The sequence below is a fragment of the Pituophis catenifer genome, unplaced genomic scaffold (genome assembly GCF_029215685.1).
Source record: "Pituophis catenifer annectens isolate HBS135680 unplaced genomic scaffold, rPitCat1.0.hap2 SCAF_11, whole genome shotgun sequence".
Taxonomy (NCBI): domain Eukaryota; kingdom Metazoa; phylum Chordata; class Lepidosauria; order Squamata; family Colubridae; genus Pituophis; species Pituophis catenifer.
This window is the reverse complement of record NW_027256891.1, coordinates 14,881,080-14,907,810: the sequence shown is the minus strand read 5'-3', so window position 1 is coordinate 14,907,810 and position 26,731 is coordinate 14,881,080. Positions and strand designations below refer to the sequence as shown.

General features: G+C 43.4%; 1 protein-coding gene across 1 annotated transcript in view; it reads right to left on the bottom strand.

Moving 5' to 3' along the window:
- Positions 1-26,731, bottom strand: part of DACH2 (dachshund family transcription factor 2) — a 322,657-nt gene that overhangs the window by 28,678 nt on the left and 267,248 nt on the right. Inside the window, exons 7-8 of the mRNA XM_070951865.1 lie at positions 20,926-21,061; positions 19,557-19,637 (exon numbers count right to left, since the gene is read on the bottom strand). Of these exons, the coding sequence (XP_070807966.1) occupies positions 19,557-19,637; positions 20,926-21,061 (217 nt within the window). The remainder of the gene's footprint in view (positions 1-19,556; positions 19,638-20,925; positions 21,062-26,731) is intronic.

The window sequence follows — 26,731 nt, the reverse complement described above, 5'->3', positions numbered from 1 at the left end:
GTCTTCCTCAATGGAAGATACCTTGTCAGAGGCCGAGGAGTGGATACAAACTACAGAGGGGAGGGAATCAACAGGGCAAGGAATATAATCAGTTTCTTTTCCCTCACCTTCTCAAAATAGCTTGAGAATCGCCTAAAATACACCTGAATAAAAAATATCTTAGCACGCTCTTCCAGGCAAGAAAACATTGCTAGCATAGATCGTAGCTTAGCCCCCTCGAAAAGCAGGATAGTAGAAGAAATGTTAACAGCTTGAACAAAATTCAATCCATACTGTTCCAGTTTCGAGATGCAAATATTTGTTGTGTGCAAAATAAACAAAATAGGGAAAGGAAAGGAAAACTAGGATTTTTCTAAATTTGCAAAGTCTGTTAAATCTGTTAATATGCGCTGCTCCTCTAAGCTGTCCATATTTTTATTTATATTGATATGTTTCATCAATATGAAGGGCCTGGTGGCTCAGCAGACTGATAGCATTGTGATTAACACCAGCTGTCTGCAATTACTGTAAGTTCGAATCTCACCAGGCTCAAGGTTGACTCAGCCTTCCATCCTTTCTAAGGCAGGTAAATTGAGAACCCAGTTTGTGGGGGCAATAAGCTGACTTTGTATAAATATACAAAAGTATGAAGGCTATTGCTTAACACATTGTTAAGCCGCCCTGAGTCTCTGGAGAAGGGCGGCATATAAATCATTTTTTTTTTTTAAAAAAAAAAAGATCAAATCTGTTAGAAGTCAAAGAAAACTGGTAAAAAGGATCCCGGAAACAAGATTCGGACTATAGAATTTCTGGATAGCGTGAGCTGTTGGGACGGTGGAACAAGATGATTTAAGAAGATGGCAAAGTCACTAGAAGGTCTTAAGAAAAAGTGGGCAATTGCATTTGTAGTTAGAGGCCATGTCTTCCCCCTCCCTCAATTTTTTTTGGAGTTAAATAATGTTTTTTCTTTACTTATCTAGATTAGGGGTGTCAAATTCAAGGCCCGGGGGACGGATCCAGCCCGTGGAATAATTAGATCTGGCCTGTGGGGCCACCCTGGAAATAGTGGAAGGACCAGCCCATGGTGCCTCTGCCAGTGAAAACGACCCTCCCGAGCTCCGTTTTCTCTGGCAGACGATTGCAGGAGGTCGTTGCAGCTGAAAACGGAGCCCGGGAGCCCATCTTCAGGCCACCACAGGTGCCCCACGACACAAGTGACGTCGAACTGGCTACGCCCACCCCAGCTCCCTGAGGTCAAACACAAATACAAAAAGGAAAGGAAAACTAGGATTTTTCTAAATTTGCAAAGTGAGATGCTTAGGATCTGGTAGCAAAATTCAGAGAACAGCATACAGCAGGTGACACCTACATTTAGACAGTATGATCCCATCTAAACCTTTTGGGGAACACTGGCAGATGGGGTGTCTGCAGGGTCCACAAAATCAAACGGCGCAGTAGTGGGTTTCAAATCCCGTCACTACCGGTTTGTTTGTGGGCGCGTGCGATGCTTCTACGCATGCACAGAAGCTTCAGCGCATGCGCAAGGATGTCCAGGCAGGTGGGTGGAGCCTCCCGCCGTCGTCGCTACCTGTTTGCCCGATCTGGGGCGAACCGGTAGCAGCCCACCACTGAAATGGAGGCCAAAACTAAGTTCTTGGTATCCAACACCATAGATGATAGGCTCAAGGTCCAGATGGATCTTGACAGACTGGGCCCTATCTAACAAAATGAAATTCAATGTAGAGAAAAGTAAAGTCTTACACTTAAGGCAAGAAAAACCCAAAGTACACATATAGACTGGGTGAAACCAGGCTTAATAGCAGGAACTGTGAGAGGGATCTTGGAGTCTTAGCGGACAACCAATTAAATATGAGCCAGCAGTGTACGGCGGCAGCCAAAAAAGCCAACGCAATCCTAAATTGCATTAACAGAGGGATACGATCAAGATCAAGGGAGGTACTAACACCACTCTATAAAGCCTTAGTAAGACCATACCTAGAATACAGTATCCAGTTTTGGTCACCACACTATAAAAAAAGATGTTGAAGCTCTAGAAAAAGTGCAGAGAAGAGCAACCAGGATGATTAGGGGACTGGAGGCTAAAACATACGATGAACGGTTGCAGGAACTGGGCATGGCTAGTCTAGTGAAGAGAAAGAGCAGGGGAGACATGATAGCAGTCTTCTAATATTTGAGGAGCTGCCACAGAGAGGAGGGGGATCAAGCTATTTTCCAAAGCACCTGAAGGCCAGACAAGGAATAATGGGTGGAAACTGACCAAGGAGAGATTCAACCTAGAAATAAGGGGGAACTTTCTGACAGTGGGAACAATCAACCCATGGAACAGAAGTTGCCTTCAGAAGTTGTGGGAGCTTCATCACTGGAAGCTTTCAAGAAGAGCCTGGACTGCCATCTGTCAGCAATAGTGTAGGGTCTCCTGCTTGGGTGGTTGATAAATTGGTAACCCAGCTGTTAAGTGAATCTGGTTTTCCCATTGTGTTTGCTCTATGGGAATGGTGAACACATGCGACCTTGGGACACAACAACGGTCATAAGTATGAACCAGTTTTCAAGCATCTGAATTTTTATCACATGATTATGGGGATGCTGCAAAGGTCGTAACTGTGAAAAACGGTCATAAGTCACATTCTTCAGAGCTGTTGAAGAGTCACTAAATGAACTGTTGTAAGTCAAGGGCTACCTGTATATAACACTAAAGATATATGGAGGGCAGGAAGGAAATGGGGGTTTCTCACTTGCTTTTTTTCCTAAAGTTTGTCTTAGAAAGATAGTCCTCCAGTTACAATCACAAATGAACTCGATATTTCTGTCGTTAAGCGAGACATTAAGTACGTTTTTACCACAGTTGTTAAGTGAAACACTGTAATTGTTAAGTTAGTAACACGGTTGTTAAGTGATTCCTGCTTCCCCACTGACTTTCCTTGCCAGGAGGTCACAAAAGGGGATCGTGTGACCCCGGGAGACCTCAACCGTCATAAATATGAGTCAGTTGCCAAGCTTCTAAATTTTGATCACGTGACCATGGGGATGCTGCAATGGTCGTAAGTGTGAAAAATAATCATAAGTCACTTTCCCCACCCTATATTATCTTACATTATAAGCCGAATCTCCCTGTTAGTTCATTTTCCCTCTTGTTTTAATAAGGTAAAAGGTAAAGGTTCCCCTCGCACATATATGCGTTCCTGACTCTAGGGATCGGTGCTCATCTCCATTTCAAAGCCGAAGAGCCAGTGCTGTCCGAAGACGTCTCCGTGGTCACGTGGCTGGCATGACTCAACGCCAAAGGCGCACGGAACGCTGTTACCTTCCCACCAAAGGGGGTCCCTATTTTTCTGCTTGCATTTTTTTACGTGCTTTTGAACTGCTAGGTTGGCAGAAGCCGGGACAAGTAACGGGAGCTCACCTCGTTACACGGCACTCGGGATTCGAACCGCCGAACTGCCGACCTTTCATTCGACAAGCTCAGCGTCTTAAGCCACTTGTTTTAACAAATGATATCTTATGTCCTCTATGAAAGGGTTTTTAGTTTTTCCGCGGAGAAAATAAATAAAGCAGTCGTCTTTCCCCGCAGATGTAAAATACTCTTAATAAAACGCGGGGCATAGAAGAGTCAGGAACAAATTACTCACGTCTGCCTTAATAAAATCGTACCCTCAAAATGGTATTACTCTTAAGGCGCTAACGTTTCCCCGCTGGTTGTGCTGGGCCTCGCCTTTCCGAGTGGCCGCATCTTGTTAAAAACAAGCAAAAAATTTCTTTTCGCAATCAAGAGTTTGTGTCCGAGCAGAGACAACGTTTGTTGACAAACCATCCGGGGAGCAATAAAACTGATAGGAAGCATATTTCTCGGTGGTATTTTAGCACTGTGAAAAATTCAATCACAGGGAAAAAAATGTTTAGTTGTAAACGTTTGAAGAGTCATATAAAAGCAATAGCTTTCCCCGCAGCACCTGCTTAAATAATTTTAAGGTGAGATGGAAGCCTCTCCCCTTCTCGTTCCTCGGAGAGCCGCCGAGGACATGATCTATTAATTTCCCTAGCGCCACAAAGGCCGGGGCACTATAATAATGTGGTCTGCAGGACCTACTGGGAGAAATAAAGGCCATTTGACCAATAGTGTTTATTTCTAAGAATTTAGTCTCCTCTTTCTGTTCTGGATGGAGGTAGCTTAATGGTTTGCCATTCCACAGATCTTTTTGTGTAGCTCCAGGTGAAAATTGGGAACTCGTTTGCCGTGGTCACAAAAGCCCCAGGATGGGAAGATTTGATGCGGGACCTCCCTCTATTTTTGAACCTCAGTGTTGAACTGTAGCTAGTCAATGGGAAGGATTGTGTTGCGATGAAACAAAAAGCTGGATCGAAGCCAGTGGTCATATTCAGCCGGTTCTATCCGGTTCGGGCAAACCAGTAGCGGTGGCTGCAGGAGATTCTGCCCACCCGCCTGGACGTCATCACATCCTGTTTTTCAAGCTCTGCACAGGCACGGAAGGTTCTGCACCTGTGCGGAGCTGGCATGTGCGCTCACATTTGCGAATCAGTAGTGAAGGTAAGTGAATACTACTGCTGATCGAAGCGTGCCCTCGAAGGAAGAGAGTCAGACCTTCAGTAATTTTCCTACCCACATTCAAGAGGAAACACAACAAAATCTAGAATGACCAAATCTAGAATTCCATTCAACTCTAGCTACGGCAGAACTGCGGTAGACCGATGACGGAATGTTTTGGTTTTTTTTTTAATTTGATTTATATGCCGCCCTTCTCCGGAGACTCAGGGCGGCTTACAATGCGTTAAGCAATAGCCTTCATCCTTTTGTATATTTATACAAAGTCAGCTTATTGCCCCCACAAACTGGGTCCTCAATTTACCTACCTTAGAAAGGATGGAAGGCTGAGTCAACCTTGAGCCTGGGGAGATTCGAACTAGCAGTAATTGCAGGCAGCTGGATGATAATAACAGGCTATTAGTCTGCTGCATCACCGGGCTCTTCCTCTGTTGCTATTCTGACCTGGCTACCAAACACAACAAACCCTCTGTAGTTAAATCAATGATTCCTTTATTAGGAGCGCCAGCAGCTCCGGCAAAAAGTCTCTCTCTCTGTCTCACTGCAGGCTAACAAGTCTGTCTGACAGGGAGATGAATTCCTGCCACACCTATTCATCTCCGCCCCCTGCCTTTTATCCCCAGAGCTAGGGTGGCGGTTCACTAGAGCGGTGGCTTTTCCATCCCAAGGATCAGCCCATAGATTTCCACTGCTCTCCTCTCCTTTCTGCCTTCTGTGCATCTGCGCAACAGGCACTGGGCCCAGCTGTTCCTCCTCTTCTTCATCAGCCACCTCCAGACCTGGGTACTGTTGACTCTCCATCTGTGGGCTAATGGATGTCCCAGGCTCCACCTCTGTTTCTATCTCTGACAGCTCCATTCCCTCTTCCCCCTCGGAGCTCTCAGGTTGCCTTGATGCTGGCTCTGGCTCCCACACTGCCTCTTCATCTGATTCAGCTGCTGGAGGGGTCGGCGGCCGACAGGCACAACAGTTGCCTTCATATATGAAAGTTGTAGCTTGACTTCCAGCTTCTATGACTAGATGAGGGTACGTTTTTTTTAATTATTAAATCATAAAAAGCAATTGTCAGTCAGTGTGATAATGAATCACTTGGTTCATGGTTAGAAACTGGGGAAACTTAATATAAAGCATTTATGGAGCCGTGGTGGCACAGTGGTTAGATTGCAGTATTGCAGGCTAACTTTGCCCACTGCCAGGAGTTCAATCCTGACCTGCTCAAGGTTGACTCAGCTTTCCAACCTTCCGAGATCGGTAAAATGAAGACCAAGATTGTTGGGGGCAATATGCTGACTCTATAAACTGCTTAGAGAGGGCTGTAAAGCACTGTGAAGCGGTATATAAGTCTAAGTGCTATTACTATCTAAGCCATGGTGACGCAATAGTTAGAATGTAGTATTTCAGGCTAATTCTGCCGACTACTAACAGTTCGATCCTCACTGACTCATGGTTGACTCAGCCTTCCATCCTTCTGAGGTGGGTAAAATGAGGACCCAGATTGTTGGGGGCAAGAGGCTGACTCTGTAAACCGCTTACTGTAGAGAGGGCTGTAAAGTACTGTGAAGCGGCATACAAGTCTAAGTGTTATTGTTATTTATCAGCTGAGTACTAAATAGATTTGTAGGGATGAGACAAAGCTAATGTCTCATTGAATATTCAGAGAAGCAAGCTCTCATAAATGACCTGAAAAATATGTAATCTTGGCCATCACTTGAACACGATTGGAAACTTCTCCTGCTGTCATTTCTATGGTTCTAAGGACAATAGAAAAATTTGGTCACCAGGGAGTTGCTCTTGTGGGATTGAGATGTTGAGACTCTAGAAAGAGTGCAGAGAAGAGCAACCAGAATGATTAAGGGACTGGAGGTTAAAACATACGAAGAACGGTTACAGGAACTGGGCATGGCTAGTCTACTGAAGAGAAGGACCAGGGGAGACATGAGAGCAGTCTTCCAATATTTGAGGGACTGCCCCAAAGAGGAGGAGGTCAAGCTATTTTCCAAGGCACCTGAAGGCCAGACAAGGAATAATGGATGGAAACTGATCAAGGAGAGATTCAACCTGGAAATAAGGAGAAATTTCCTAACAGTGAGAACTATCAACCAATGGAACAGAAGTTGCGTTCAGAAGTTGTGGGAGCTTCATCACTGGAAGCTTTCAAGAAGAGACTGGCCTGCCATCTGCCAGAAATGGTGTAGGGTCTCCTGCTTGGACTAGATGACCTACAAGATCCCTTCCAACTCTGTCAACTTGATTTGTTCTGAAGCGGACTTACCCTCCCTTAAAACCAGAGTTTGCCCAGGCTGCCTTGCAAAGGAATTTAACATGGCTATCAACCCGTTGAAATCAAAAGTAGACACTTAAATTTTCCCAACAGCTACATTTCTGCAGTCCAGACATTCCAAATCGTCATTGCTCTCTGCAGATTCCGTGCGGTGGAGCTTGAAACAGAAAATAATACGTGGATAAACTTCTTCCCACCCCCACTTCTTTATTTAAAGTTGCCAACCGATCAAAGCCTCTTTTCATTTAATAAAATAAATGGCCATCAGAGCTTCTTCCCCATAATTAAAACTTTTGCTTTTCTGCAAGGTGTCACAATGATTGTCAGAGTTCATTAGTGACAGGCTGCTTGTTCCTTTTCAACATTTGGGACAACACACCATCGCCCTCCAAATAGCATCACTTGGAACCGAGCAAATTCATTTCTTGAGCCTTGCTGTTTTCAGCCCACACTTGGGGGGGGGGCTGTTTGGCAGGGTCTACTTTTTAATCCTCTTCAAAGCCTTCATATTTTAAAGCAACGATGGCTTTTCCTTTCTGCCCTCCTTGTGGCAAATGGAGCCTTGCCTAGTAGAGGGAATCAATTATTTACTATCACAATTCGGTCGGTATATTTATCAGGTGCTTTGCTCCTGAAATCTCAGAAAAGGCAGGCGGGAGCCTTCTTCTTGCTTGGGCTGTAAGTAAATATGTAAAAATTTACATTTTTACATAATGCCCCAAACTCCTTCTCATAGCTGCCTACGTATCAGTGGTGGGATTCAGCCGGTTCAGGCGAAACAGTAGTTATATTGCTGGGTGGCCCCTCCCCTCCCAGGAGCCCCCACGCGCCCCATTTTGGCTCCTAGGTAAGTGCAGGGAGGCCTACTAGGCCCAAAACGGGGCACGTGGGAGGGGGGTGCCCCCCCCGGTGACCCGTTTTTGTTCCCGGGAGGCTGCAGAGAGGCCTACTAGGCCCAAAACGGGGCATGAGGGGGTACGCCCTCCCCCACAGCCCATTTTTGCTCTCAGGAGGCTGCAGGGAAACCTACTAGGCCCAAAACAGGGTGCGGGGGGGGGGCAGCGTGTCCCCCCACGGCCCGTTTTTGCTCCGAGGGTGGTGCAGGAGGCCGAGTGCTGCCTTCACGTCCCCTGGTCACGCCCACAATGGCCATGTCCACCCAGCCGGTCATTAGGGCAGAGAACCGGTTGTTAAATTATTTGAATCCCACCACTGCTCCGTATGTACAAATTTAGAACAGTCAACTATCATCGATCTCCGAAAAGCTTTGCTGGGATAATAGTCCTCTAATGGCTTTCAAATAATCTGTTTGTTTCCGTGATAAATAAGAACCTCGAAGCATGCTCCAAATGGTTTAGATTTAAAAAGCAACAACCGAAAACAGCCAAAGCAAGGGAGAACGGCAGTTGCAAGGAAATATACTGCATTTTTCCAGCAGAGAAATATCTGCGTGTCCTTTTGAGCGTATTTATCTAAAAGCCATGAGAAAGAACAAAGCTGACTCAGGGAACACAGAGCCGAGGATCATCCTGCTATGACAACTTTGGATTCCAGCACATCTCACTCTTGAAGGTGTAGAGAAGAGGCAGCTGGGTCAGCAATTCCAGGAGAAGAGCTGCCCGAGGCCAGCCGGTAGTCCTCGACTTACAACCATTCGTTTAGAGATCGTTCGGAGCAGTGGTGGAATTCAAATTTTTTTTACTACCGGTTGTGTGGGCATGGCTTGGTAGGCGTGGCAGGGGAAGGATACTGCAAAATCCCCATTCCCTCCCCACTCCTGGGGGAAGGATATTGCAAAAACTCCATTCCCACCCCACTTTGGGGCCAGCCAGAAGTGGTATTTGCCGGTTCTCCGAACTACTCAAAATTTCCGCTACCGGTTTTCCAGAACCTGCTGAATTTCACCCCTGGTTCGGAGTTATGATGGCACTGCAAAAAAATTGACACGATTGCTTTTCACGCCTGCAGCCTCCCCCATGGTCGCGGGATCAAAATTCAGATGTTCAGCAAGGGATCACGTGATTCCCTTTTTGCGACCTCCTGTCGAGCGAAGTTCCTGGGGAAAGCCCAGATTCGCTTAACAACCCTGTTACTAACTGAACAACCGATTCACTTGAAAACCGTGGCAAGAACGTTCGTAAAAATGGGGCAAAGCTCCACTTAACAACTGTCGTTAAGTGGGTCAATGACAGGTAGTCCTCGATCTACGACCACAACAGAGCCCGACATTTCTGTTGTTAAGCGAGACATTCGTTAATGAGTCCCCCCCCCTTTTTACGATCTTGCTTGTCACCATTAAGTGAATCACTGCAGTTGATAAGTTAGTAACTCGGTTGTTAAGTGAATCTGGCTTCCCCATGGATTTTGCTCGACATAAGGTCGCAAAAGGGGAATCACGTAACTTCAGGACACTGCAACCGTCATAAATACGAGTCAGTTGCCAAGCATCTGAATTTTGATCACGGCGATGCTAAAAAAAGGTTGCAACTGTGAAAAATAGTTGTAAGTCACTTTTTTCAGTGACGTTGTAACTTTAAACAGTCACTAAATGAACTGTTTTAAGTCGAGGACTGCCTGAATTAAATGGTCTCCCCACTCTGCTTGTTGCTATCTCTTTCTCAGCTCTGGAGATTCGGCAGGTTAGAAATAAAAAACAAGAAAACCTGAAATAAAACAATATCAAACGATAAAAGGAGTCGCACAATGGGGAAAACACAAGTCGGCTGAGTAGCAGAATTCATAATTTGGTTTGACTCCTGAAAACCGCCAGAGCAGTGTCTGTTCCAAGCGATAAATCCCAGCATTGCCAAGTTAAAATTGTTTCGTTGTATTGCACATCAACAACAACTTTGTCAAGGGAGACAGGCGTTTTTTACCATCCAGGAGTCTCAAAAATAATATCATAAGGTTTCACCGCAGCTAGCAATAAACACGTTTTTATTTTTATTTAAAAAAAAAAAAAACCCTACCAAAATGTAAAATTCAGTCTTGCACAAAAGAAGCAGCGTCATGAGAAAACTTAGGACTCTTGAAAAAGTTCTGTAAATGCTGCATTTTCAATATTGGACTGTCACTCTTCATTCATTCCCTGACAAGGCTGTCAGTCAAATGACAATCTAGTTTTGTTCAGAGTGTAACCAAAGATCAAAGCAATGATATTGCTGAGTTAACATTATCTTCCCAGAGATAACGACCCTGAGACTTTCCTACCGTGCAGTTATATAAACTTTGCTAGAGCTGATTCTTTTCCGGGCAAATAACCCAACCCCGTGTTGTTTCACAGACTTTCTAGGTCCTGTCATCTAGCATCAAGGATTCATACCAGACCAACAATCCGGCAGTAAATAACTCATACAATCAAACAGCAAAAAAATTGAGTAATCAAGAAACTACCCAAGAAGAAAACACTCCCACCAACACTGACAGGGTGAGAAACAACCAAATTCAGAGAGCACTAAGGACCCCACAGTCGTTCTCCTCCTCCTCCTCCCCTTCCATTTTCTCTGTCAGGGTATGAAGAGTTAATAGTTGTAAGCTGATGAAAGGTTGTAAGCGGAGGCAACTGGAAGCTGATGCAATGGAATGAGGCAGCAGGGTTACTGCCACTTTAAGAAGCTGGATAAGAAGCTGCCTATATAAGGGAAGCCATTAGAGGGTGTTTCCTTCTCCTCATGCATTCTCCACAAGTTCTCTCTCGTCATGTGTCAGTAGCTGTAAAGGTATTTAACCACGCATAAGTCTGTAAATATTTAACTGTAGATAAAACCACTGTTATTTATCTAAAAGGCTCTTTGTGCTGTGTTTTGCTCCTGGGTTTATCTCATAATACTAGTTATGCTGCCAAAACTCTGACATTCTCCTCCACTCCACATACCCTATTTCCTTGTAGCACTGATGATGTTACCTACCGTATTTTTTGGAGTATAAGATGCACCGGACTATAAGACGCATCTATCTTTTTTGGTGAGGAAAACAAGAAAAAGAAATCTGCCTCTGCCTCCCAGCAATTTTGCCTCGTTGCAGCAAACATCATGCTTTATTTTCATTTTAGTTTTCAGCATAGTTTGATTAGCACAAGGGAAAAAAAAAAATCTGCTCCAGCAATTTTCCTCCTTGCAGCAAGCAGCAGAGGCCTGCACAAAACAGCTGAGAGTCGGGAGGCCGATCCAATCAACTTGTGCTAATTTAGGCTATGCTGAAGCTGAAATCAGCTGTTTTTTCTTGCTGTTTGCTGCAAGGAGGTAGCTGCTGGGAGGCAGAGGCCAAAGGGTGGGGGCCAGTGGGTGGACGGGGCTACATTCGGTGTATAAAACGCACCTAAATTTTCACCCCCTTTTAGGGGGGAAAAAAGTGCATCCTATACTCCGAAAAATATGGTAGTTGCGTAATGAAACATCTGCAAGAAAACAACCATGGCTCAAAGAGCACCAAGGACCCCACAATCCTAGTCCTGTCCCCCCCCTTCTATTTCTCCTCCACCCCACATACTTCATTCCCTTCTAACACTCATGACGTTACCTATATGGGTAATGAAGAGCCTGGTGGTGCAGTGGACTAAGTGCTGTTAAAGTAGCACTTAGCTGCCAGCTGCCTGCAATTACTGCGAGTTCAAATCTCACCAGGCTCAAGGTTGACTCAGCCTTCCATCCTCCCGAGGTAGGTAAAATGAGGACCCGGATTGTGGGGGCAATAAGCTCACTTTGTATAAAAAAGAACACCGCTTAGGGAGGGGCCGAAAGCCCTACTAAGCAGGTATATACAAAAGTATGAAGGCTATTGCTTAATGCATTGTAAACCGCCCTGAGTCTCCGGAGAAGGGCGGCATATAAATTGAACTAATAAGTAAGTAAGTAAGTAAGTAAGTAAGTAAGTAAGTAAGTAAGTAAGTAAATAAATGAAATGTCTGCAAGAAAACAACTCAGCTCAGAGAGCACCAAGGACCCCCACAGTTCAACCTTGAGCTACAAATCTTCTCAAGGGACCCTATGCTACTCCCGGATGCTTTCTTTGCCCTAGGGCCAGCCTGCCTAGCAGTGAGAGAAACCAATGTCAATTAAAATGAGGAGGGGGAAAAAGAAGAGATAATGAGCCATTTCGCCTTCTTTGCTCCCCCTCTCCCCCTCTGCTCTGTGCCTCTTTTCATGAAATATATTGAATGCCTTTTACTCAATAACAATAGTTAGGCAATAAAAAGATGAGTGAGCAAAAACGCGGTATATCATCATTTTGTTCGTGACTTTAGCCCAATGGCAAATGAAAGGCATCCAGAATCAATTCCAAGAAGCTAATAAATTCTACCAATGAAAGCGGGGAAAATATAAACTTTTGCAACCTCATCACCCGGCTGATTTGTAAGCAAAGCCGGCTCTCTGCTCTATGTCACCTACACTTTTACGTCCAAGTGGGTAATATAACATTTCTACCCAAGCCGATATTCAGGGGGCTAAACGCATTTATTTTCTTTCTGGGAATGTATGCCCAACTAATATCATAGTAAAAATAAAAATGTTTCACCTGCAGGAAAACAATCGTGCTGATTGCTTATCAGTCATTTCTCTAAGGAAGGATGGCAGGGAGGCAGGTTTTCCTTCAAGGACACCTAAGAATTTTTTTTTTTAATTTGATTTATATGCCGCCCTTCTCCGGAGACTCAGGGCGGCTTACAATGTGCTCAGCAATAGCCTTCATCCTTTTGTATATTTATACAAAGTCAGCTTATTGCCCCCACAACTGGGTCCTCAATTTACCTACCTTAGAAAGAATGGAAGGCTGAGTCAACCTTGAGCCTTGGCGAGATTCGAACCCTGCAGTAATTGCAGGCAGCTGGTCTTAATAACCAGCTTAATAACAGGGTGCCTTAAACTACTGTACTACCAAGGCTCTTTAGATCTTTAAAGGTAAAGGTCCCACTCGCACATATGTGCTAGTCGTTCCCGACTCTAGGGGGCGGTGCTCATCTCTGTTTCAAAGCCGAAGAGCCAGCGCTGTCCGAAGACGTCTCCGTGGTCACGTGGCCAGCATGACTAAACGCCAAAGGTGCACGGAACGCTGTTATCTTCCCACCAAAAGTGGTCCCTATTTTTTCTACTTGCATTCTTTTACGTGCTTTTGAACTGCTAGGTTGGCAGAAGCTGGGACAAGTAACGGGAGCTCACCCCGTCACGCGGCACTAGGGACTCGAACCGCTGAACTGTCGACCACTGAGCCACCGCGTCCCGATTATTGATCCTCTAGGTCCTTTTTATTTTAAGAAAAGCTCTTTTATTACAGATACGATTCAACCTTATGGGTATCCTTACGCCCAACATTCTGCAGGCGTACAATGAGGGATAAATATTTTAATATTTAATATTCTACAATGAAGGATAAATATTTTAATAACAAAACCCAAAAAAAAAAAAAAAAAAGGAGGAAAAAACAAAACAATAGTTACTACAAAGCTTTGTAACTTTAAAGGCTAGCTGGATTTTTTTTTTATCAACACCACATTCTGGTTGGAGCAAAACTCTGGAATATCTGTTCCCCTTTTCCATCTGCTAGTCCCTAGGGTTTAGGCTGTTGCATAGGTACTCTGTTGCTCCTCTTTGCTTGCCTTACGAGAAACAAAAGACATATGCTAATATGTTTGTCCGTGATGGCTGATTCGTCTTGGACAATCTGCTATGCCCAAGCACATGAAACAGCACATGGCATCCAGCATCAATAGGAAAATTTAAAAAAAACAAAAGAAAAAGAAAAAGCAATTACATCCCCGAGCCAAAACACTGGTCTCTTCTTATCTTGACTCATTAATTTTCATTCCCCACTCAAAAAATAAAAATAAAAAATAGAACTGATTGGTCTAAAAGAGTGTTATTAATTTCTCCCTCTTCCTGCCATCTTCCCAAAAATAATTTCCAAAGTTTTTTTTTTTTTTTGAAAGCAGGGATAACAGATGCTAGGGACAGTTGAAAGTAAAATTAAATATGGTAATATTGGGCAAAATAAAACCTTTAAAAAGGAAAACACACCCGGTGCGAAGGATGTTGGTGCAAGCCAAATATTTTGAATGGAATGAAGACAGATTTCCAAAAATTAGCATATTGTACGGGGTTCCCCCTCCCTTTAATCTAATGATAATTTATGTCCAAATTCAATCCTTTAATGTAAAAATATATATTTTGTGTTTTCACAAATATCATCTTATCTTTTCAATAAGAAAATAAACTAACTAGGGTGTGTGTATCTATGGAGATTCTCAGTCATCTAGATCATACTAGTCCCGAAGGTGCTTTTTCAAAAGGCAACTGGAGTTTGTTTTTTCTTGAAGGGGTTTCGCTTCTCCTCCAAAAAGCTTCTTCAGTTCTGACTGAACTGAAGAACTGAAGAAGCTTCTTGGATGAGAAGTGAAACCTCTTCAAGGAAAAACAAAGTCCAGCTGCTTTTTAAAAAAGCACCTTTGGGACTACCGTGTTTCCCGAAAATAAGACTGGGTCTTATATTATTATTATTTTTTTATTATTTTTCAAACCATTTTTTAAAATATTCTGGGATAGAATGAACTGCAAACACAGTATTTGTTCCCAGATCTCTTGAAGAGAATAGATTCTTATAATCATAGGTATTCATGGGGGAGCAGAGTGGCAAATGACACATGCATTAAGATGTCAATATGCATATTACATGATTTTGGTACTTACATCAAATATAATCACATACAGTAATTGCACCATTGTGGCTTAATACAGATGCCCTTGGTCACAGGGGTTGAGTGGCTCGTGTAATCAATTCAAAGTTTATAGTAAAGGAAAATACAGAGTATCTTGAACTCCTTATTTCATTATACACATTGATATGGCTATCCAAGTGACAAATAAGTGGCTTTGGGTAACTTACAACATTCATTTGTTATATTAATAACAATATATTGTTATATTAATTTTTGCTCCAAAAGACGCATTAGGGCTTATTTTCGGGTTAGGTCTTATTTTGGGGGAAATATGGTACTAAATGCACCTATCTGGCTGACAATCTTAAGTGGGGCTTATTTTTGGGGTAGGGCTTATATTATGAGCATCCTGAAAAATAATGCTAGGTCTTATTTTCTGGTTGGGTCTTATTTTTGGGGAAATATAGTACTCCCGTGTAATACCTCTCCTGTGCGAGCTGCACTGGCTGCCGGTGGCCCTTCGGATCTGCTTCAAGGTGCTGGTACTCACCTATAAAGCCCTTCATGGCATGGGCCCGGGGTACTTGCAGGACCACCTCCTACCGGCCTCCCACCGACCAGTGCGCTCACATAGGGCTGCCCTCCTCTGGGTGCCGTCGGCCAGACAATGTCGGCTGGCGGCCCCCAGGATGAGGGCGTTCTCTGTGGCCGCACCGACCCTCTGGAATGGGTTACCCACCGGGCTCCGGATGGCCCCCGACCTCCGCACTTTCCGCACCGACCTGAAGATATGGCTTTTTCAGCAAATTCCCTGATCTGTTACAAGGTTTTAATTGTCTGGGGATTTTAAATTGGCTTGTTTTAGTATTTTTATTGTTATGTTGTTTTATTCTGTGAGCCACCCCGAGTCCTACGGGAGAAGGGTGGCATATAAATATGATAATAAATAAAATAAATAAATAAATGCATCCATCTGGCTGACAATCTTAACTCGGGCTTATTTTGGCAGTAGGGCTTATATTACGAGCATCCTGAAAAATCATGCTAGGGCTTATTTTTAGGTTAGGTCTTATTTTTGGGGAAATATAGTACATTTAGTGCACCCATCTGGTTGACAATCTTAGGTGGGGCTTATTTTTGGGGTAGGGCTTATATTACGAGCATCCTGAAAAATCATTCTAGGACTTATTTTCTGGTTGGGTCTTATTTTCAGGGAAACAGGGTAACTCGGGGGGGGGGAATCAGTCACAATCCTCCTCTCTAAAAACCAGTCAACCCTGCATCTATTTCACACAATTAACAATTCCCCCCACTCCACGAAAAAGTCCCTGTAGTATTTCAAGTTTTCATCCAAAATCAATGTACTTTGTTTCTTTATTCCACCCCTCCCTTTTTCACCTTGTGTGCTTTGGTTGCAGAGAAAGAGGATTTCCAATTATTCAGGCAATGTTATGATTTATGACTTATCACTTTGTTGCTTGTATATATACGGAGAGCTTATTGCACCAGAGACAAATTCCTTGTGTGTCCAATTACACTTGACCAATAAAGAATATTCTATTCTATTCTAAACTTGTTTAATTGAGTTCGAACTAGAAAACCCATCAGCGTTGTTTTCCCACCGGTTCTCACTGTAAACAAAGCATTTCCCAAGAAAGAATGGCAGAGAAATACACCCGGGTGGAAAATCCTATGATCTGTAGCTTCTCCAGCTTCCCAGGTCAACAGTGGGTCGTGAGCTGTTGTAGTCATTAAGTGGGAGGTTAATGTCAGGGGTGTAAATTCAAAATCAGAAGATTGATTGCTCACACCTATTCACAAGAATCTAGTCAATTAAGGCTGAGCATTAAATTGGCTCCAGATAAGGGTTAATGGAATTCAAGAGAGGACCATTTGTGATCACGTAACAACTCTAGGCTGAGTCCTCTCTTGACTCCACCCCCAGCTTCTGCCTCTTCTCCCGCTGTTCCTTTCTGAGCTTCTTTCTCTGTTCGTTATGTAGTTGTGGGCTCCTCCACCCCTTATTTGATTATTCCCTAAGTAGCATCTCTTCCCCGTCTCACAAAGAATTCAAGAGGGATTGGATTTAAGACCATTTCTGACTATGTAACAACTCTAGGCTGAGTCCTCTCTTGACTCCACCCCAGGGTGAAATATACTTACCTTTCCTACCGGTTTGGAAGTGCACGTGCCATGTATGCACCATGCGTGCCATCTTCATGTCCAATTTTGGATTCTCTGCGCATGTGCAAAGCCTTCTGCGCATGCTCAGAGGGTCAAAAAGAGGCTACTTCCTGGTTAAAACCAGGAAGTAATGACATTTGGGCGGGTGGGCAGAGCCTCGTGCTGCTGCCCCTACCGGTTCGCCGAAAAATGTGCTGCCGCCGCTACCAATTCATCTGATTCAGAGCGAACCGGTAGCATTTCACCCCTGCTCCACCCCCAGCTGCTGCCTCTTCTCCCACTGATCTCCCAAAATCAGAAGATTGATTGCTCACGCCTATTCACAAGAATCTAGTCAATTAAGGCTGAGCATTAAATTGGCTCTAGATAAGGGTTAATGGAATTCAAGACAGGGCCATTTGTGATCACGTAACAACTCTAGGCTGAGTCCTCTCTTGACTCCACCTCCAGCTTCTGCCTCTTCTCCTGCTGTTCCTTTCTGAGCGTCTTTCTCTGTTCGTTAAGTAGTTGTGGGCTCCTCCACCCCTTATCCGATCATTCCCTAAGCATTCCCTTATATGATCATTCTCTTTCCCTGTCTTGCAAAGAATTCAAGACTTAGACCATTTGTGATCACGTAACAACTCTAGGTTGAGTCCTCTCTTGACTCCACAGGGAAAGCATCTCTTTCCCTGTCTCGCGAAGATCATTCCTACATACCAGACGTCAAGAAGCTTTGGACATAGTCCTACGTAGAGAAAGCAACATTTTCAAAAGATTTGCACAGCCCAAAGCAATCATAGTTCGTGCAAAACAGCAAAATTCTCAATTTTTCAGTCTTGCCCCGAAGCGGAGCACACTGTGGAACTCTGTGGGAAGAAAGTTCTTTTACATGCCTATGGCCGAAATCGCATCCTCCACATATATTACGTCTTGCAGAAAGATCTACCACTGCTTAGCTACTCCAGGGTACTTTCCACGGATGATCTCTTGTGACCCCCTTCTAAGGAAAGTTCGGCAAATTACTTGGAGAGGTAGCCTTTCATCCTCACTCCACCCCTGAGCCTGCCACTGGAACATGCTTTCAATAATTAGCTCCATCTCACAAAAACTCCAAGTTACAGCAAAACTGGCAGTTTATGGCTCAGAGAGCTATAAATCATTTTCAAAATCATGATGATATTACCGAAACCAGATGTGCAAACATATGTTTACCATGCCTGTGTAAATTGCTGACTTGCCAATGCCATACTTAATAAATGCCGATACTCTTGTGTTAACTACATATCCCCTCAATAATGAATTCCTAAATCCTTGATGATGATAGCATCATCTTCATCATCAATATTGGCCTTGATAAAGATAAAAGATGTAGAGCCTATTTTTTTCCTTAATGGTTTGATGACTTCATGCCGCCTTTGAAACAAAGCAACAGAGGGACTAAAATGCATGTAATGAATCAATAAAATGCAAGCAATTGAATTGAAATTCAAAAATGCAAGAGGCAAGCTATAATTAATGCAAATACATTAATACGGTTAGTTCATTACGTTCACGTGAAACGCAATACATTGCAAGTGTAAAATACAATTAATGCAAACACGAAGAAGTTCAACAACTTACTGAAGCTGCAACCCCAATGTGATCACTCTTCAGTATTTCTGAACTGACAGATGATTGGATAAGATGGCATGTGAATTTATTTTTGCCAGAACGATTAGCGTTATTCTATAGACTTAATCTGAATCAGCAAAACTGGATGTTACAGAAAGTCTGAGATATATTCAAGAATGCAACTGTCTGCCAACTCCCGGAGTTATAATCAAGTATGCGTGACTTAAACCATCCTTAGGATGTATAAAAACAGTGGGGTGGGTTTTTTTTTTAACCCATTCATACTATAGACCTACAAAACAATTTACTATAATTTTTTTTAAAAAAATCAGGTTCAGTGGGGCTTCCTCACCGAATCTATAGAAGTCAAGGAACTTCAGCAAAACCACGATTAAATTCTGATACTGGGATCTAACCAACCAATAAGTTTATGGCCACAGTTATTTGGGATTCAGGTGGCCTCTAAGATAAATAAATAAATAAACACACAAAGAAACAGTGAAGAAAACTGAGTAAAAGAACCAAGTTTCTTAGCACTAGAGGTGGGTTTCAGCAGGTTCTGACCGGTTCTAGCGAACCGGTAGCGGAAATTTTGAGTAGTTCGCAGAACCGGCAAATACCACCTCTGACTGGCCCCGCCCCCATCTATTCTCTGCCTCCCAGGTCCCAGCAGATCGAATCCCAGCTGATCGTCTGGGTCTTCTTTTGTTGCCCTGCACACGGAGCTGGAAAACAGGTTAGTGGGGTGAGGAGGGAATGGAGATTTTACAGTATCCTTCCCCCTGGAGTGGGGTGGAAATGGAGATTTTACAGTATCCTTCCTCTGGAGTGGGGTGGGAATGGAGATTTTACAGTATCCTTCCCCCTGGAGTGGGGTGGAAATGGAGATTTTGTAGTATCCTTCCCCTGCCATGCCCACCAAGCCACGCCCACAGAACCAGTAGTGAAATTTTTGGAATCCCACCACTGCTGAGCACATAGTGAGTAACAAGCAGGACTTCACCGATCCAATAAAATTCTACCGGATATGGGACCATGTAGCGGGGACTTTGAGAGAGTGAGATTATCCTTTTGTAGAAGAGGGGTGTGTGTCCTCCTGTTCCACCCCAACCCCCCCCCCCCCCCAGTTACATGGCAAAATACTGGAGGTAAATGCAAATATCTAACAATCCAAACCATTTTCCAAATGAATCAGAAAACAGACCTTTTGATTTCAACATACAGATATAGAGCAGCAAAAAAAGCCTAAAAATCATTTTGACATGAGAAAAATTAAAAAATGGTGTTACCTTTCTCCTTTGAGAGTTTTTTGGGGTTGGGTCCAGATTCTTGATCTATTGCTTCTCCTTCTCTAATATTTGATAATAGACCTAAAAGAAAATTGAAGAGGAAGGGAGAGAAATAAAGATCAAATTAGTTACCGTGTTTGTTTGTTTGTTTGTTTGTTTGTTTATTTGTTTATTTATTTATTTAATATTTATTTATTTATTTATTTATTTATTCATTCATTCATTCATTCATTCATTCATTCATTCATTCATTCATTCATTCATTCATTCATTCATTCAAACTTCTATGCCGCCCTTCTCCTTTCGGACTCAGGGCGGTGAACAGCCAAAATAAAAACATTTATACATAACATTACAGTTAAAAATAGATTTAAAATAATTAAATAAATTTGGCCCGTAATTTAAAACTTGTCAATTTAAAATCCGTATCAAAATTTTAAAACCAACCCTAAAATCAAGACAGACCGGCTAACTGAAAAAAGTAAGTTTTTAGGGCCCGACGAAAAGTCCGGAGGTCGGAGATCACTCGTATCTCTGGGGGTAGATTGTTCCAAAGAACAATTATTGGGATGGGTCATGTTTCTCTGAAAACACGACCCATCCCAATAATAAGCCCAACCCTAATTTTTTGGGGTGGGCTTAATATTACCTCTACCCCGAAAATAAGCCTGGGGGGAGATGGGCGTGGCCAGCATGAGTGGCGGTGCGGGCATGGAGGGGGGGAACTGTCTGGCTGCAGTTGCAGCCCGCTGGCCCCTTGGGGCAGCGCAAATACTGCTTTTGTCCTTCTCTTTCTGGGCACAGCGTTTCTGCTTGTTGGGCCGCTTCCCCGAAGCCGGCAGCTCTATGGCCAGCTGTTTTGCTTTTCCCCTCTTTTTGAGAAGCTCAAGGGAGGCTTTTTGGTGAACGGGAGGAAAATGGCCATCCTTCCCTCAGTCTGTGCTGAGCTTGAGGAATGGATGACAGGCAGGAAAATCCTCTCCCCATTTTCCTAATCCCCTCCCCATTTTCCTAATCATATTTTCCTAATCATAGCTTGATTAGCTTGTGCTAATCAAGCTATGCTGAAAACGAAACTGAAAGTAAAGCAGGCTGTTTGCTGTTTGCTGCAACAAGGCAAAATTGCTGGGAGGCAGAGGCAGATTTCTTTTTCTTGTTTTCCTCACCAAAAAAGGTAGGTGCGTCTTATAGTCCGGTGCATCTTATACTCCAAAAAATACAGTAGGTTTGTTTCATTTCTCTTCCTTTCCCCTTCCTTGTCTATAACAATTTTCAGATATACGTTCACTGCCCACAGTAATTCCTGTCTCTCGTTTTCCACAGGGCTGTTCCTAAATTCAAAACGGTCAAACAGGGAAACGGTACAAACCAATTCTATCTGGTGTGTTGTCAATTTGGGATGGAGAACTTGAAACACTGCTGCTCTGGTGTGAAGAGGCATGACTCCCGGGTCGCTGGCCCTCTTCTACAGATGGAGCAGGCGAAGGGCTGTCTTGGATCCTTTCCTTTAAAGAAAGAAAGAAAGATTGGTTCAAGCACTTAATTGCATTTCTTTCGGGATCCCATTCGAAGGTCGATCCAAGGGAATCTCTATATTTAGACTTTCCAAACGAAACTGAAAAATGGAATGGAATCGGAAGCCTTCATATCAGTTTATATAATAATAATAGAATAATATAGTTGGAAGGGACCTTGGAGGTCTTCTAGTCCAACCCCCTGCTCAAGCAGGAGACCCTATACCAGTGATGGCAAACCTTTTACACAGTGAGTGTGTCAGGGCATCTATTAATCCCATGTTTGGTTCTGGGACTAATTACCCTGGTTTAGAGGAGATGGATCGTGGCTTAGTCCAAGTTGCAATATTCTGAAAAGAAACGCGAGGAAGAGTTTCTAATAAAACTCATTTATTTGTTATAAAGAAAATAAAACACCTCACTAACTAAGAAAAGTTAATTGTTACATTTTGGCAAGCGAGATCTCCTGCCGGTCCAGCCGGACCTCTGGCAAGAGAACAAAGGAAGAGTGTGTGAAGCAAGTGAAGGAATGTGGGTGGATACGGAAACACGTAGCTTACTGATAAGAAGTTGGCAAGTTACGGAGAGTCTGACAGTCCAGAAATCATGAGTTCAGCTGGCAAATAAAATAACGCAGTGACAGAGTGCCCAAACTGCGCATGCAAACATGCCCAAACGGAAAGGTCCATGTGCGTGTGTGCGCAAACACATGCTCCTCATTGCTAAGAGACAGAAACTCATCTGGAGGACACCTAAGCAAAAGTGAATGTCAGGGCTCCAAGTAACACATCCACAACAAGAACTCCGAGGCAGGCATTTTCCTCAAAGAACAATTTATCGGGATATATCATATTGGCACAAACCTGGTGAAAACCGGCTCTAAAGTTCCGGCCGATTTTCACCTAACTAAAAAAAGCTTGTCCCTTCCCCAGAGTCATTGGTCACAGGGCCCAATCAGCACACAGTCCAGTTGTTACGATGATCCCAGCCTCCTCCTTCCTCACACCTGCATGGATGTCCTTGGTTCCCAGGGGAAAGAATTTTATTTTGGCTACAGCACCCCAACTATCTCTACTTCCCACCTCCCTTCCCCTTGTTCTATCCCCGTCCCCATACACCCACAAACAGCCAGCCGGGGGTTAAAGAATTACTTGGCACACACAAGGTTCATTATCAGGAACTTGGCAGCAATACGATAACCGATAACCGTCTGCCAAGTGCTTTACTTCAAGAAGAGGGAGTTTTCCTCCACCAGATAATCACCAACGAATACACACAGTTTTCAAAAACAGTCCAGCTCAAACAGAAACCTTCAGCAGATTCAGGCGTTGTACAAAGTAACTAGCCAGAAGTTAGCTTTGTCCGTCACAGAGTCTAAATGGCCACCACACTCTCTTATATAGCCTGTGGGGTGTGGTCCAGTGACTCAGCTTAATCCCTGGCACGCCTTCTCATCTGCTGCAAACGTTTATCTCGCCTTCGTTGGCGTGGATCCAGGAACGACGTATCACCGTCATCGCTGTCATCGGAGACACCTGGCTCCTGGCCAATCTCCTCTCCCTCGGCAGACACCTGAGGCATAGCCAGAGAGGAGGGGCCTGGAGAGGGAGGCCTGGCCGGCTCCTCTCCTTCATGTTTGGAGCCTTCTCCCTCCGATAAAATGGGCTCGGGGGTCGGAGCCACAACACCCCTCAGCTCCCGTCTGTGTCAGCACTGAAGCAGCAAGATAGAAAATGAAAACGGCCTCAGTCAGGCCAACTTCAGAGTTGAAAGTGAAGAGAAAGTGACTTGAAGTTCTCTTTCTACAACTCTGCCAAAAATTTGTTCCAAATTTGCTATGGTTCACCTTTTAGTGCATCAAAGAAGACTTGGCTTTGACCTCTAATTTCATCCAGAGCCTTCTCTGGGTTCTGCTTTTAAGGCTACCTTGGAGTTCTGTACTTCAGAGCAAGCTTTTTCTAGGCCTCGTATTTCAAGCAAAACCTTTTGAAGGTTGTGCAGAGAGTTTTATGACAAACGGCCTTTATCAAGATTACGTTGTGTGGTCTGTTCTAAATGAATTGTTCAGAAAACACTGCCTCAAATGTGTTTTTAATAGGATAGTTATTGGACATTCAATAGTGGGTGAACCTCAAAATCACAGATGCGTATCTATTATGCAGTGGATAATCCTCGACGGAGCTGCTTTCTTAACTAATTATCTCTTAGTTAATGAACATACAATAACTAATAAAACTTAAAAGGGAAGCCTTTAATTGCTCTACTGTTAGCCTACTAATTAAAAATATTTGTTAAGCTTAAGCAGATAGCAATTCTATTCTTGGCCTTTCAGGTTTGGTACATCTTGAGGGAGTTTTTGATTTAAAACAGTTGGAAACAAAACCCCTGTCATTTTTCAGGACATGGATAGGGTATTGCTGGATTCCTGAGAATTGTGTTGAGGAAAGTAAGAAAAGGAAGGAAGGAAGGAAGGAAGGAAGGAAGGAAGGAAGGAAGGAAGGAAGGAAGGAAGGAAGGAAGGTCAAATAAAAGGTATTACTGTTAAGAAAATGATCCCTGGATTAGTAGACTTGAAGACAACAGTGAAGGAAAGCTGCTTCTTTGCCTCTATTATCTGAAAGCTCAAGTATATCTATCTATCTATCTATCTATCTATCTATCTATCTATCTATCTATCTATCTATCTATCTCAGTGGCTAAGACGCTGAGCTTGTGGATCAAAAGGTTGACAGTTCAGCGGTTCGAATGCCTAGTGCCAACCTAGCAGTTCGAAAGCATGTAAAAAAATGCAAATAGAAAAATAGGGACCACTTTTGGTGGGAAGGTAACAGCGTTCCGTGCGCCTTTGGCGTTGAGTCATGTCAGCCACAATACCATGGAGACGTCTTCGGACAGCGCTGGCTCTTCGGCTTTGAAACGGAGATGAGCACTGCCCCCTAGAGAGAGTGTGTGTGTGTGTGTGTATACACACACACATATATATGTATTTCTCTTTAAAGAAACTTGTTTTCTTTAAAGAAAACAAATATATATATATATATATTTATATATGGTCTTATTTTTGGGGCAACATGATATTACATTTCAATCATTACTACATGCTCTAATGATGTACTCTTGAATTAAACATAAGCTCAAGGACTTGATAGTGAAATCATGTAGGTAGCTACCTGTATAACAAGCATCTTCGTTTTTTTTTACTGAGTGTGCATTATCATACTAAGCCATTATAGCACTTAGCACTTAGACTTATATACCACTTCACAATGCTTTACAGCTCTCTCTAAATGGTTTACAGAGTCAGCCTATTGCCCCCAACAATCTGGGTCCTCATTTTACCCACCTCGGAAGGATGGAAGGCTGAGTCAACCTTGAGCCGGGGAGAGTCAAACTGCCAAACTGCTGGCAGCCGGCAGTCAGCAGAAGTCGCCTGCAATACTGCATTCTAACCACTGCGCCACCACGGTTCATTACACAACTGCTTTTCTGGTGGGGTGGGGGTGTGAACCCAGCATTTCAGTTTGTAAGCAGTATTTATGGCTTAGTCCAATATGCAATACCTGTCAACAGTGGTTTATTCAACAAATCTTGAAATTATGGTTCAGCCCTGTGTGGGTACTGTCATTCAGATGTTGCCGGCTATGGCAAGGTAATCCTGGGTACCCAATAAACTCCTCTCCAGCATGGAAGACAGTTGTGGCTATCTTTTGCTATAATATATGCTAGTGGCCTCTTCTCTGCACATAAACAGATCCATTTTTCAGCGGTGTAATCAGTCTGCTTCTATTAAGCTACTTAACAGCAATGAGTTGTGGTTCATTAGGTAGCTACTGTTGTGTCTCCGTCTAGTTAAAATTTCACAGCGAGTTAATCTATTTTATTACAAATGAGAACACATGCAATCATGTTCCTGGCATTTTCCAAACACAGGGTTAACAGTATTTGTAACAAATCAATGAGGACATTGCAATTGGAAAATGGCAGACCTGATAGGCTAAGCATCTTTACCCGTTGATGACTTCATTTTTTGTCATTTGTGGATTTTACAGCTCCCTGTCATTCTTTGCATGTAGTCTAGTTCTGTTCCAAAATTAGCTGTTGTCCAGCTAACTCCAGAAATATGAACTCACTTTCTGGGTAGCTGATAGTCATACACCTGTGTGCACAACAGACATTAACATCCAAATATGTTAAAGGTAGGATTTTCAACTCGGATTAAGCCAGTTTTGCAAAGGTTGTATTGTTACTGGGGTAGGGGCAAAATATTTATGTGACCTGAATAAAAACCACAATATAGATTTTCATTGCTTTTGAAGAGTGCTTAAAATGCCAGGTTTCCCTGTCCAGTTGTGTTTGCCTTTATGGCACGATGCTCATCCCTGTTTCTTGGCCAAGGGAGCCAGTGGTGTCCGAAGACATTTTTCATGGTCATGTGGCCAATATGGCTATACGACAAGGCGTGTGGAATCTTGTTACCTTCCCACCGAAGTGGTACATCTTTATCTACTCACATTTACTTCCTTTTGAACTGCTAGGTGGGAAGGAGCTGGAGCAAGGAACGGGAGCTCATCCCCTTGTGCGGCACTCAGGTCTCGAACTCAGGCTGTCAGCTTTCCAGTTGACAAGCTCAGCATGATTAACCATTGAGCCATCACACCCCTTTATTGAATTTTTTTTTTTAATTTGATTTATATGCCGCCCTTCTCCGAAGACTCAGGGCGGCTTACAATGTGCTCAGCAATAGCCTTCATCCTTTTGTATATTTATACAAAGTCAGCTTATTGCCCCCACAACTGGGTCCTCAATTTACCTACCTTAGAAAGGATGGAAGGCTGAGTCAACCTTGAGTCTTGGCGAGATTCGAACCCTGCAGTAATTGCAGGCAGCTGGTCTTAATAACCAGCTTAATAACAGGGTGCCTTAAACCCCTGTACTACCAAGGCTCTTTATGCTCTGCCCTATTCAGTAGACTCTCGGTGGCTTAGAGCAGGGTTCCCCAACTCCGGGGACAGGCAGAGGGCCGCGGCATGCCAGAAACCAGTCCGTGTAAACAAGCAAAGCCCCATCCACGGGATGCAGGCAGCATGAAAAAGCATGCCCTCTCTGGTCCACAGAAAAAAATTCTTTCCATGGAATCGGGCCCTGGTGCCGAAAAGATTGGGGGGCGCTGACTTAATGTGAATACAACAAAATTATAACTCAAACAGTGATGTAGAATATCAACATAAACACCTAGTCTTCCATTCAGTATAGATAAACAGTCAGGGATTTAAAAATGTGTAGCCCAAAAAGATCTGTGCATTATTAAGCAAACTTTATGGAAAGCAGTTTTAATGCATATCAAAAAAAACAGCAGCACCTTGGACAGCTCCCCAGAATGTTCAAGTCAGCAAGACTGTGAACTTCAACAGTTGAACAATTTCCACTCAGCTATAGAGATTCAACCACAACTTGATGTAAGAAAGCCTGTTTATATTTTAAGGGGTGCATCCTATTTTATAACCACCTTCTGAGAGAGTGAAGTGTGGAAGTCATTTCTTCTACTAAGTCTTCGAAACTAGTATCCTCATAGTCAAATGATGGCAAGCTATCCCGTTCATACCAAACTTCATGAGCTCTTTTTTTTCTGAAGAATGGAGGTTTTTTTGTGGGCATTTCTTC